Genomic DNA, 12,948 nt, shown 5'->3' on the forward strand with positions numbered 1-12,948 from the left:
ATTGTCAAAACGTGAAAATTCCTATCTGGGAGCAGCGACACAGCAAGCGGAACTGAGTTTTTTTTCTATTTTGGACCGGCTGGAAATGGAATATTGGAAAGTTCTTTAAACCTTACCCTTACCACCCTTCCCTAGCTACGATCATTTGAATCGTCCCTCCTCCCTTCCTAGCTTGCAAACCCGAGACAAAAACTTGAAAACGATTTGAGTGTTGGCTAGGGTTTTGACTTTTGTGAGGAAGAATGTAGTTAGAGTTCGATTCAAGCCACACCCCCAGGTATGTTTGACCTCTATTCACCCTCTTACTTCACCCTTGACGGCTTGACTGTTCTCCGACGCTGTGGAGGTCGGAGCTGCCTCCGGCAGCCTTGAGTTCGATCAATGTGACCAAAAGCCTTTAACAAGGAAGCGTTGGCTGCCACGTCATTAGAAGCACTAACCCCACAATCCAACTTATTATCCAAATCCCCTAAACCTCGGAGAATCTCGATTTTAAAAGACAATTGAGCCTCCCTGTTGTATTATTCCACATTCTCAGGTTTTTCTTAAGAACTTGCAGTTTCTTCTTGAGGGACACCAACCTATTTGACTCTATAATCCCATCATTTTTCTAAGAGTCCTCCACAACTTTCTCAAAGCCAACTACAAGAAATGGACGATGATCAGAAAAAATGATGATCTAATATAACACCCAACAAATGAGGAAACAACTCCAAAAGCCCTACCAAGAGAAGGAAACTATCAAGCTTACTCATTTTTCCAACAGCTTTGTAAGTCCATGTAAACCAGTATCCCCCGACCCAATAGGTAAATCAAACAATCCAGCATTAGCAATAAAAGTATTAAACATATTTGTAGAATGTGGATGAAAAAATAGCCCCGTATCTTTCATTTTCACAATGAACCTCATTGGCCTCGCCCTACCACCGCACAATGATACCACATAATTGGCCCCACAATCTTTATTCAGTAATTAACTTCCTAAGGAGCATGTATGCACACACACAACAGCCAGCTAGGTATTGATGGAACGCGAATTCCCTCATTTATAAGAAAATTATCAAATTGATTAGAGCAACGAACACTCTTCTTGCAAAATGAGTTTGTATCCCCCCCCCCCCCCCCCCAACACACACACACACACACACACACACAAAAAAAAAAAAAACTACATGCATTTTCGAAAGCATGATTTCCTCGTAATGGTTTATTAGGTATTGTATTTTTTTTTAAATCCTACCCTATCAACTCTTCCCATATACATATATATATATATATATATATATATATATATATATATATATATATATATATATATATACACTTGTATCTTGTATTTGTTTTGTAAATTGGATGATGGTTATAGTTTATAATTTATTGTTTGACATCTCTCTATATATGTCATATAATTATTTTTTGTCTTTTTAAGTTTATTTTAGTTTATTGAAACTATTGTGTTCACAGAGCAAATAAGGAAGGTGAACATTAAAGGAGTTTAACATGTATGAAACGGTTGTTGGGTTTGGGGGTCAGGAGAATGATAATCGACCGCCAATAAAACTTAAGTCCTTAACACTTGTGACTTGAATTCAATTTTGTCGGCACTCGGTGAAGTTAGTGCTTACCAAAACTTGTTGGATCTCATCTCCCAATGCAGTTTCTTAAATCTAAACTTTGACATCACATCGTCATGTATGGAATTGGAATGAAGACTAGATTAGTTTTGGTACCAAATGATGTGAAAATTATAAATGGAGCGGAAATAGCCGAAAATCGAGACGGTATGCTCAACCACACCATAAAGGGAAATTACTCTTAGGTGGAGATCAAATATCTTTTTATTTATTTTTATTTTTTTTTCCTACCATCTTCCTATACACTTAAGATTGTGATATTTATCATATTTAATAATATTAATAAATTTTTATTATATTTATTCTCAGGAGGATATTTAATTTGTATTTGAATAAATATCTAAAAAGAGTTGGATGAATACAATAACAATATTCAGAAATATGTGGTGTGAACCAGAAAGAATACGTCTAAGACATTTCAGAAAAATTGGAGGAAGAAAGAGCATTCTAATAATGAAGAAACAAGATGATGTCCGTATTTGAGAAAAATAATACACTAATGTTTTCAACATGTAAAACATAGTTGTAACTGGGAGAAAAGGATGGCATTCAGAATGAAATCTGATTTGGCAATTGGCACAACATGAAGATGAGATTACAGCAAATAGCAATAAGAAAGTTGATACATCTACTAGGCAGGAAGCGGTTGGAGGGCTTTGAGAGGATTCATAATGACACCGTCTATGAGCCCGTATTCTTTAGCTTCTTTGGCACTCATGAAATAATCGCGGTCTGTGTCTTGGTTGATTCGGTCAAGACTCTGACCGGTGTGGTATGCCAGATATCCGTTCAAATTCGCCTTGTGGTGCAACATTTCATTAGCCTGAAAAATGCAACACCACAATTAATTATTCAGAACTCATAACCACAAAACAAAACATATACTATGGAACCACAATAAAAAAAAAGAAAGAGTAAAACAGCCACCTGGATATCTAAATCGGTTTGTCCACCTTGTGCCCCACCAAGAGGTTGATGTATCATTATCCTTGAATTCGGAAGGCTGTATCTTTTTCCTACAAAACAATGATTTCAAATCATTCATACCGTACCATACTACTTTAGGCTTATTAGCAACCAACATCATCAATTCAAATTTCAAAAGTGGATATACCTTTGGTGCCAGCACCAAGCAGGAAAGCCCCCATACTGTCATGTCATGTCACATAAATGTGTCATTGGAATTGGTCAACAAACGTCAAACAAATACGAAATTCTATAACTTACCTAGCAGCAAGCCCGACACATACAGTTGAGACGTCAGGGCGGATATGCTTCATGGTGTCAAAGATGGCCATACCAGCAGTCACTGATCCTCCAGGAGAGTTCACATACATCACAATATCCTGTCAATATCATCTTCAATGCATCACTTCAATTCTCTACAACATTTAAATTGGGAAACACATAGATCTGGATCTCATCAAACCTTGTTAGGATCAACAGCATCAAGGTACAGAAGCTGAGCAACAATGATGTTTGCCATGTCATCATCAACGGCTCCACCACAACGGATAATTCTCTATAAACATACAATTCAGGTATATTATATAAAGAAAGAAAGTGAAGTAAGAAGTCACAGGTGTAAGTAAGGCGGCTAAAGATAAAGATGAAGCAACTCACATATTGAAAAAGCTGACTGATAACACTCTGGAACCGTTCTTGCATCATTGGGGGTGGCCCTTGACCTTGTGCATATGCCGGGAAGTAGGGTGATGATGGGACTTGTACATCCTCCCTGCCAATTCAATATTATCATTAAAAAAAAAAAAAAAAAAAAAAACCATAATAATTAATCCTATCCCTACCTAATGGACCATACTCCCTGCCTCGAATTCTTGTTAACTGATGAATAATCACCAGAATAAACAGCTTTCACTGAAGAAGAAGAACAAGTCCCAACACTTTTCTGATTACTTCTCAATTTACTTGCTTTCCTGCAATGCAATCAGTAAACCTCATCACCACATTTTCTCCATCCCCAAAATTAACCTACCACTACCAGTTATAAATCTGTTATTATTTTATATAACAAACGCAGAATTTTATTCATTCTATTTCTCACATGTTCAGTTTAACCCAAAAAACCAACCCTATGTTTTCCTATGAAAGTGTTTTCCAATCAAGATACATCATCTACTTCCAAGAAATCCATTAATACTCGATATCCACATTTTATAGAATGAATTTAAACCCTTGGGCTTGGAATAGAAGATTTTGGTTTATTTGGGCATGGTCGGTATCAAACTCCTTGAATTTTAAGGAGACAGAAATTGACTTGCTTTGCTGTAGAAGGATATGATATAAAAAGTTTGTCTTTCGTTTAGTGTCAACGGAAAGAAACTATAGGCAAGGAAGGATTTTCTTCGTTTCTATAATTCTATTTTAACGAGCAAGCGCACTTCAGATTATTAATCATCAAGTTCTTAGCTTCAATAGAGCCAAGCAACCCCAGGTAATAAATCTTCACAATATTAAACGGAGTAATTTATCCAATTGAAAATCACCGAAAAATTTTAACAAGAAACACACACACGCACAGAGACACTTTTTTATATAAAGGATTATAAAGAGTAAAATTTGATACCTGGAAGGAAGGGGGTGGAAGTTCTGTTCAGATATGGAACTAGGGCTTTTTGTAGAAGAGAATGCGAGAGAGTTAAATCTGAGAGAGGGGATGCACGATTGTGCCATTGTTGTTTATCGATGTGAGAGGTCGCTGTGTTCTTGTGGAGGAAAGGATGGTTGCTTATCCGTTAAACGACGACGACGATGCGACGGAGTGAGGCAAGCAGTTGGTGAGGTGAGGGGATGAGCCAATGAAGGAAGAAGATAAACAAAGATTTTTATTTGGGTTACGTTGCGTGTGGGAATGTAAAACCCAAAATTGATACAATTTCGTGGCACTCGGGTTGGGCCTGGGTTTGCTGTATCATTTCCTACCAATCGATTAGGACTTAAGAAGGCCAAAACTATAATCATCAATCCTGAATATTCATGGTTATCATTTGTTAATAGATTTTACTTATAATAAAAATCTGTCACATCAGCATAGATATACATCAGGAATTATAACATCCAAATAATAATAATAATAATAACAATTTGTTGAATAGGGAAAATACTAGAAGTGGGTTCAAAAATGTAAAAGTTTTTTCTTAAGAAAAAAGTAGAAGATATGTTCATCAACAAACTAAAGGACATGTCTCTAAAATCAATACATATTATTTTGGTTAGCGTAAATTTGTATGAAAACCAAATTTGTGATTTTTACATTAGTTTTTCAGCGTAAATCATTTCCTCACATTAATCCATCCATATTCTCCAACTAATCTTTGAAATCTTCTGAGGTATGATGAGAAAAGTGGAAAGTTACAACATTTGTTGTGATTTTTGCTTTTACTTTGATTTGGATAAACTTGTAGCTAATTTTTTTTAATGCAATTACAGATACATTTAATTTTTAGTCTACTAGCAATCTAGATACCTTCATGAAGTAATTGTATGCGTTAAAACTTCTTCACTTATATTTTTTAATTCGGTTTAATACCGTATTTATCATAGATAAACTAGCTTATAAAATTTAGCGTTTGATGAGACTACAAAATGCAGCCACTGTGGGACCATGGAGGAAAGTGACGATCATGCATTAGTTGGATGTAAGTATGCTCGTTTGGTATTAAATTGCATTCTGAAATGGTGCGGGGATCCAATATCTAATTTCCAAACGGTATACGATATCTTAGATTATGCCAACAACTGGTTTGACTGCCCTCAAAAAAAGAAATTGCTTTTGGGAATATGTTACGTGTCACTTTGGTGCATACGGAAAGCCCGAAATAACAGAATCTTCAACATGAAGCGGCTGCCTCCCTCCAACTGTGTAGATATCATCCAATCCACTCTGTTTCTTTTCATTAAAAATATGAGAAATAGAACCAATATGGTGTGGGCTAAATGGTGTGAATGTCCCTTCTTTTGTTTGTAATCTTTTTTTCTGTTGTTTGTAAGCTTTTATTGTTCTTCTAGTCACTTTCTAGAAGTTGCTTTCTGTTTATATATCTATTTGCTAGTTCCAAAAAAAACAAAAGTAGCTTATTGTATAGATTATAAAATAACTTATAAGCTAGATGTCTTATAAACTAGTTTTGAAAGAGCTTATGAAAAGCTAGCAACCTAAAAACCGAAAACCTAAATCATGAAATTGTGCAACCGTGCATGGTTGATGGAAATATACTATTTAGGCTATGTTCGGAATGTCAGAACTATCGTATTTTCGAGTTTTTTTAGGATGTTATGTTTTGCAAATCAAAATGTAACTTATAAATTAGGTTTTTAAAAAATACTTATAAATCTCCTTTTTGGTTGCTAACTAGATATGATAACTAACTATATTATAATAATAGTATGTCTATATAAAATTAACTACAGAATAAAGAAAGACCTAAAATACAATTACATTTTTATCCTAGGTTTTAGTTTTTTAGTGATATATCAATCGATCACAAAAAACAAATCGCCAAAACATAGCGAAAAAGACTCAAAAAGTTCAATTGATTGTGATAATTGTGGCATTTACACTTTATAACTATATTCGAATGATATTCGATACAAAAAAAAATAAAAATAAAATTCACTTGAACATATATAATAACTGTTATTTTGTATTTACTTTAATTTAATGAAATGTATTACGTATTTTTATAAAATTAATTTAATCTTCTGCATGTTCTTTTATGATATTTTACATATCTCATATAGATTTTACCAAATGCATTTTTTAGCATATAACTTATAGCCACTAGCTATTTTTTTAACTATCACCTAACTTTTCATCCCTAAATAAAAGTAATTCCTAAAAATTAAGGTTTCCACTCATAAACAAATATTCTTACCTCTAAAAAGTTTATTTCGAAATCTATGGCTTTATAGATTGATATTATAAAATATAGTTAATTAGACAAAAGACATTATATATCGGTTTATGTTGAAACCTATTTTTTATTTCAAAAAAGCTTTTTTGTTTTTTCATTTTTTCTAACTTGGTTATTTTATCAGGTTTGCTAGTAATCTTTGGTTTTACACAATTATTTGTTTAAAAACCCTTGATTTTTATTTTCTAAAAACATCCATCATATTTTTTTGTCGAAAACCCTCACATTTAACAAACTTTTTTGTTTTAACCAACTTTTTCATTTTGATTCATTATTTCCTTTTTTTAGTTGTAGTTTATGGTGTTCTTGATAATTTTCGGCCTTAAAATAGGAAACAACGGATTTTTCTCTAAACAATACAAAAGATGGCATGCCTATATATTGTTGGCGAATTGCATTTCAAAATCTAATTGTATGATACTCAAGATTATAATACATGAAGGAAAAATGTCTAGTCTAACTTGATATCTTAAACTAGTTAAATCAAACTTAATGATAACTTCCAAACTCTAATTTATGTCTAAAATATATATTTTTAGCTTTCATATTTTCCCCGTTATAAACATTTTCAATATCAAAAATTAGATTCCTTTCAAACTCTAGTCATATTAATAATACTATGGTTGACAAATTCCTTTTGCAATATTATTCAATTTAACAAAGCCTTCGATTAGCAAACGTAGAACCTTCATTTTCCAATTTAGTAGATAGTTTGTTTATGCATACAATAGAGATTAAAGGTTATGTATATTCTAACCGAAGATTCTACATCTTCTGATTTGAATTTGAATAATAATATAATGGCTAAGGAATTTGTTGACCCTACTAATGTTGATATGACTACCAATCAAAAAACTAGTGTCTCGGATGAATGTAATGACTTTAATATTAATCAAATCGCTTTTGATATAAAAAAAATGTTGTTAATAGGAAAAACATGAAAGTTGAAAGTATATTCTAAACATAGATTAGTATCTGGAAGCAAGTTGTCATTATTTTTTTATTCATAAAACAATCTAAGATATCATGACAAATTAGGTCGTTGATATTCCTAGGCTACGATTTTTGACCATTCTGCAACAAAAAAATGCATTTTGTTAACAACAAATAGACACGTCATCTTTTGTATTGTTTTGAAAAAAAAAATGATTCTCTCAACTTTTATTGTTGAGAACTATTAAAAATACCCTAAATAACAACAATAAAAATATGAGAATTGTGAACCAAAATGAAAAAGTTGGTTCAACAAAAATTTTATCAAATGTGAGTTTTTTCGGCAAAGAATTAAATGTTTTTCAAAAGAAGAAAAACAGTTGCTGGTTTAACTTGAAAGAAAAAATGTGTAAAACTGGAATACTAGTTGTCCACCACTACATAGGACCAAATTGGAGAATAGAAAAATGTGACGTTTTTTTTTTTTTTGAATTAAGGAAAAAAAATTAGGTTTAAACTAAAAAATCGTAAATTGCAAAACGTATGATTTTTTATACAGTATAGAATTGACTTGGCTTGTGATTTATACTACCACCGCATACATTGCATTGGCTTTACCAAAGAATAAAATATGAAACCATTGATACTAGTCGATGGCATGTTCGTTTTTGTAAGTTGCTAAAGTTTCTTCCTGCCAAAAATATATACATACAATACAACATACTCTACAATCATAATGATCTTCACCTCTAACTAATGTAAACCATGAAACAGAAGAAAAAGAAATAAAAAAGGACTCAAACGACAGCATAATCCATAACCGTTAAGCACTCACGAGCAGCCTTGGTGGTGGCCTCCTCTAATGCCTTGAAAGGGGAATCCTCACCAACTTTGTCTTTAAAGCATGCCTGGCAACTTAAGATATCCGTCTCCACCGCACCAAAATCATCCGCTAGCAACGTCACGTCCCGGATTCCAAGATCCGTTATAGCCCTACTCAATTCATTCAGACTTGCTGCATACTTATCCACACATTTGCTCAGACACTTGCCTGTTTCTGAAGAAGCAATGTTCGGATCCTCCTTCAGAAGCTTCTTAGCCTCTTCCATGGCTACTTGAGAATCACTCTGGCTTTGTTTGATACGCGCTTCGATAGCCAAAGCAATGTCCTGATCAATGAATCCTGATGGAGCTTGCGCTATTGTAGGGGTCATCGCCTCTAGGCTAGATGATATTTCTGATAGGGTGGAAGAACCCGGTGCAGGTGAGGAGGAGGACGGTGATGCATCTCTGTATGAAGCTACTGCAGCAGGGGCTATGGCCTCTGGGCTTAATGATATTTCTGATTCGGGTAATAGGGAGGAAGAAGCAGGGGCTGCTACGGTTTTGCCTATGAAAATCAAGGAATCCGGGGATGAAATTGGTGTCTCTTTGGCTTCATCTAAACCTAATAAAAATGGTGGAGATGCCGCCTGGTTGGGCAAACCTTGATCTTTTGGTTCATCAAATTTAAATTTAGAATTCGGTTGGACTATGGATGGTATAGGCAGGATACTCAAACCTTCAACAGAGAGATATAATAAAATGAGAGAAGAGATGGAGATTATTACAAGTATACGAGCTTTTAGCTCCATATTTATCTCCTCTCCTCTCCTCTCCTCACTTGTACATGGAAATGCTAGAATCAGCCAATTTAAATTTGAAGCAAATATATTATATATATATATATATATATATATATATATATATATATATATATATATATATATATATATATATATATATATATATATATGTATGTATGGTTCGTCATTGAATCAGGATTCCCTTCCCTATATTCTAGCCTAACCTTTCAGATTCATTTTCACATTTTCTTTGAGTTTTCTACCAAGGTATAGCATTTTCAAAAAATATTTACAAAGCCGTAGTATCTTGAAAAGTAATTAGCTAAACTATAAATTTGGTTGATTTTATTATTTATTTTAAAATCATAACTATTGTTTCAACTCTATCATCCGCACCATCACTATTGTTTCCAGCCAGAACCTTTCTGGCCACCGTTCTTCTTTTTTCTGGCTAAAAATACATATTTAGATGAACCCCAAATAAAATTCAGAACTCTAAATAAAAACCAAACCAAAAGAAAATTTAACCATAGATATGCACGTCATATTTATGTATGCATCCAGAACTCAAAAATTGCAACATACGCTTACATGATTTATTTATTGGATCTCACACTGAAATGCAAACGTCGATCCCATTCCCGATCTCTCAAATCTCACCTTTATGAAATTACTCAAATTAGTTTTTCTATCGGTAAATACATTTTATATGTACTACTATATTTCAGTAAAAAAAAAAAACTCCATTTTCTTTTGCCTTCTTTTCTAGTCATATGATACAAAAATAAATACAAACAAACACATAAGAACCATCCAAAATTCCACCTAAATAAGGATGAAAATAATGGCAGCACATTGTTACAAATAATGCCACTCACTATAAAAATGCTTGCTACAGGGGGCAAACTTTTTTAAGCATGTGCTGGAGCTCTGTGGTTACCAAAATGCCATCTTCTTGAATCCTGTGGCGCATATCCGGATCCATTTTATTAGCAGCTATATAAGTCTGCAGCAACAGACCATACACCTTATCATCAACACATTTCAGTCTCTTTAAAATCCCCATTAGCTTCTCAGCACTCTCTACATCTCTCTCTTTCTCAAAATACTTCATCAACACATCAATACTGTCAATGTGGGGAAACCAGTTGCTGTTTTCACTTTGTGTTGCAGCTGTTTCAATACATTTTAAAGCCAGATCCATTTGCTGAGTCCCAACGTAATGCTTCATGAACAATGCCAAAGTCTGAACAAAAGGCCCTTTCGATTTCTTCACGGATCCATGGAAGACTAGTTCAGCTTCTTCAACCATGCCATGTCTTAAATAACCACTTATAACAGCATTAGCCACACGCATATCATAATATGAGTAATTCGATTCCCATTCTACAAAACATTTCTTCAATCCATCCAGATCATCCACTTTAGAAAGAGCCTGAAGCATAATCCGGTAACTCATGTTACTCATTGTTTCGAATGACGATTTTAGAAGATTCCATATGCGATGAACTTCCTCTTGATTATTAAGTGCAGCAAAAAACGTTATAAGAAAATGGAAAGCCTCACGTGAAGGGTGGCCCAGGCCCATCTCATTTTCAAGCATTTTTAGAGCAGACAAGGCTTTCTCATGATTACCTACTTTCACATAAGCTGCAGCAATGTTACTGTAAGTTGTCCAATTACAAGTCTCTTTTTTTTCCTTTGTTATTTCCTCAAAAACCCTCTCTACCCCCTCAATATCTCCTAAAAGCGAACAGCTATGCATCCAGATGTTATAAGTAAAGTTGCTTAAATTGATTTTCCTTTTCTTCATCTCTTCCACTAAAGGAGGGACTTTTTCAGGCTGCTCTAGTCCCATATACATGGTCATTAGATTGTTGAAAGCTAAAGGGGTGGTGAAGTTCTTGGCTTCAATTTCCTTAAAAAGAGCCAATGCTTTATCTGTCATTTTTAACTTACAGTAACAGTTGAGGAGAGCTCCGTAAGTATTTCTGTGTTGCAAATGTGGAGAAAGGTCATGAAAGTAACCTTCAGCTGCACCCACACCATGGACCTTCGATATAAGATCCAAACGCACTGCAAAGTCGGTGTTGGAAAAGTTGATATCCCTCTTATCCATCCATTCCATTACCTGCATAATCAATCATATTCCTTGTAAATTGCAACAAAGGACATTTTTGTTTTTACCGGATGCAGTTAATACTAGTAAAATCAACACGATAACATCTGGATTGATCGCTAAGCAACTAGAACAAACAAATACCTCAAGAGCGTGGTGGTACTTGCCGTACCTGCGAAGTTCCCTGATACATCTCTCTAACTCAATCTTCTTAATGAAATTACCCTCTCTAATGTATTGATTTAATGTTTGTGCGACTGTCCCACCCGTGGCTCCCAACGCCGACAGCCTTCTGTATAACCGCTTTTCATCTGCGGATTCTTTACGTGGTGGCGACACAAGGTCAACCGCAGCAGCATTTGATTCTTCCACCATCGTACAAAACATTCTCAGCAGCAGCGTCGACGTTTCGCCGAATAATATCCGGCTCCGGCAGCGGATGATCATCATCCTCTATCTTGCCTTCCGCCGGCGTATTGGTCAGTTTTCAGGGTTCTACGCTTCTAAATCAAGGGTTTAAGGAGCTGATTTTTCCACGGATATTTTTATACTCCACTGAAATTTACAGTCTATTTGACAATTATGCCCTTATTTTAATTTAGAGATATTGAAGACAGAGAAATACCCCAAGGATTTGTTTCCAAAGGACCCGACGCATACGACGCTTGCCTTCCCCCGGCAATCTGCTGCTTCTTTAGCCCATTCTTCAACAGTAAGTGATTTTTGATTCTCTTATTCTGTTGAAAAACCATGTGTGATATCGGATTCTCTTGTATGCCTGGGATTGATAGCAAATAGTATTAATCTAATAAGACATAACTGTAAGATTGGTTTATTGTTTAAAAAACTTTGGATTGGATCCAAAAAGTTTTCAACTTGCATGGAAGATTCAAAATCAAAATTTTTCTGAGATTTTGGTTCAAAAAACTTAAAAAAACAATTATACCCTTTTATTTTATTTTTTATATATTTTTTTATAATTATTCTAATATTTTTTACTTTAAAAATAAAAAGAAAATAAAAGAATTATCCCCTACCCCCACATACCCCACCGTTCTCTCTCTCTCTCTCTCTCTCTCTCTCTCTCTCTCTCTCTCTCTCTCTCTCTCTCTCTCTCTCTCAAATCATCTCAGCCTAATTGACATCTGATTGAAATCACGGCGGGCCATGAAATTCCGGTGGGTTCTAGAATAGAATCGGAGTCTATGAGAAGTAAACCTATCGAAAACGTACTTGAAAAACTAAGGAGTCGTTTACGTCACTGCCAAACTTTTCAAAAATCGGTGGTTGGAAAGCTTGCGTGTAGATGATAACCGATTTGGCAGGATCGGTGTCGAACACATGCTCTGTCCATTGACTAGGTTTTCGACTCTTCAAATTCAAGCAAACATAACCCTAAAATCGATTACATTTGAGGGAAGAAGAACGAAGATTGGGAGAGATAGGTTGATAGCGATAATGGAGACTTTACAAGTAAATCCTTAGATTAAAGAGATTGATCTTGCGAGAAACCCACTTCAGAGTTTCTGGAAAAGTGGAAGGAATACATTTGATTTTTGGTCAAAATGCAAAATCTAAACCTAAAGTTGAAGTTGATTTGGTCAAGGATATGCCTATGAAGTTGATTCGTCAACCTCTTTGACAAGAATCTTGTTTGACTTTCTACCTTTTCTTCTTTATTTTCCCATTTGACATAAAACACC

At 34.6% G+C, this 12,948-nt stretch overlaps 2 protein-coding genes across 2 annotated transcripts; both read right to left on the reverse strand.

Moving 5' to 3' along the window:
- Window positions 1–2,061: 2,061 nt before the first annotated feature.
- On the reverse strand, window positions 2,062–4,471 carry CLPP5 (nuclear encoded CLP protease 5). The gene is made up of 8 exons (XM_078974599.1): window positions 4,222–4,471; window positions 3,443–3,571; window positions 3,258–3,372; window positions 3,064–3,156; window positions 2,862–2,980; window positions 2,749–2,783; window positions 2,562–2,650; window positions 2,062–2,457 (listed from the first exon to the last, which is right to left on the reverse strand). The coding sequence occupies exons 1-8, from the start codon at window positions 4,326–4,328 to the stop codon at window positions 2,266–2,268; spliced, it is 879 nt and encodes a 292-aa protein (XP_078830725.1). The 5' UTR covers window positions 4,329–4,471; the 3' UTR covers window positions 2,062–2,265.
- Window positions 4,472–9,854: 5,383 nt separating this feature from the next.
- On the reverse strand, window positions 9,855–11,992 carry LOC145018599 (pentatricopeptide repeat-containing protein At4g01990, mitochondrial-like). The gene is made up of 2 exons (XM_078976476.1): window positions 11,390–11,992; window positions 9,855–11,257 (listed from the first exon to the last, which is right to left on the reverse strand). The coding sequence occupies exons 1-2, from the start codon at window positions 11,693–11,695 to the stop codon at window positions 10,019–10,021; spliced, it is 1,545 nt and encodes a 514-aa protein (XP_078832602.1). The 5' UTR covers window positions 11,696–11,992; the 3' UTR covers window positions 9,855–10,018.
- Window positions 11,993–12,948: the final 956 nt, after the last annotated feature.

The sequence above is a fragment of the Lactuca saligna genome, chromosome 9 (assembly GCF_052625555.1).
Source record: "Lactuca saligna cultivar CGN05327 chromosome 9, ASM5262555v1, whole genome shotgun sequence".
NCBI classification, from domain to species: Eukaryota; Viridiplantae; Streptophyta; class Magnoliopsida; order Asterales; family Asteraceae; genus Lactuca; species Lactuca saligna.

Excerpts from the sequence above, each read along its gene's own strand:
- LOC145018599 (XM_078976476.1), bottom strand. The coding sequence starts at position 11,695 with ATGATGATCATCCGCTGCCGGAGCCGGATATTATTCGGCGAAACGTCG. Across the intron at positions 11,258-11,389 it reads AGTACCACCACGCTCTTGAG|GTAATGGAATGGATGGATAA; the intron begins GTATTTGTTTGT and ends TTGATTATGCAG.
- CLPP5 (XM_078974599.1), bottom strand. The coding sequence starts at position 4,328 with ATGGCACAATCGTGCATCCCCTCTCTCAGATTTAACTCTCTCGCATTC. Across the intron at positions 2,784-2,861 it reads TGTGTCGGGCTTGCTGCTAG|TATGGGGGCTTTCCTGCTTG; the intron begins GTAAGTTATAGA and ends ATGACATGACAG. Across the intron at positions 2,651-2,748 it reads GCTTGGTGCTGGCACCAAAG|GAAAAAGATACAGCCTTCCG; the intron begins GTATATCCACTT and ends ATTGTTTTGTAG.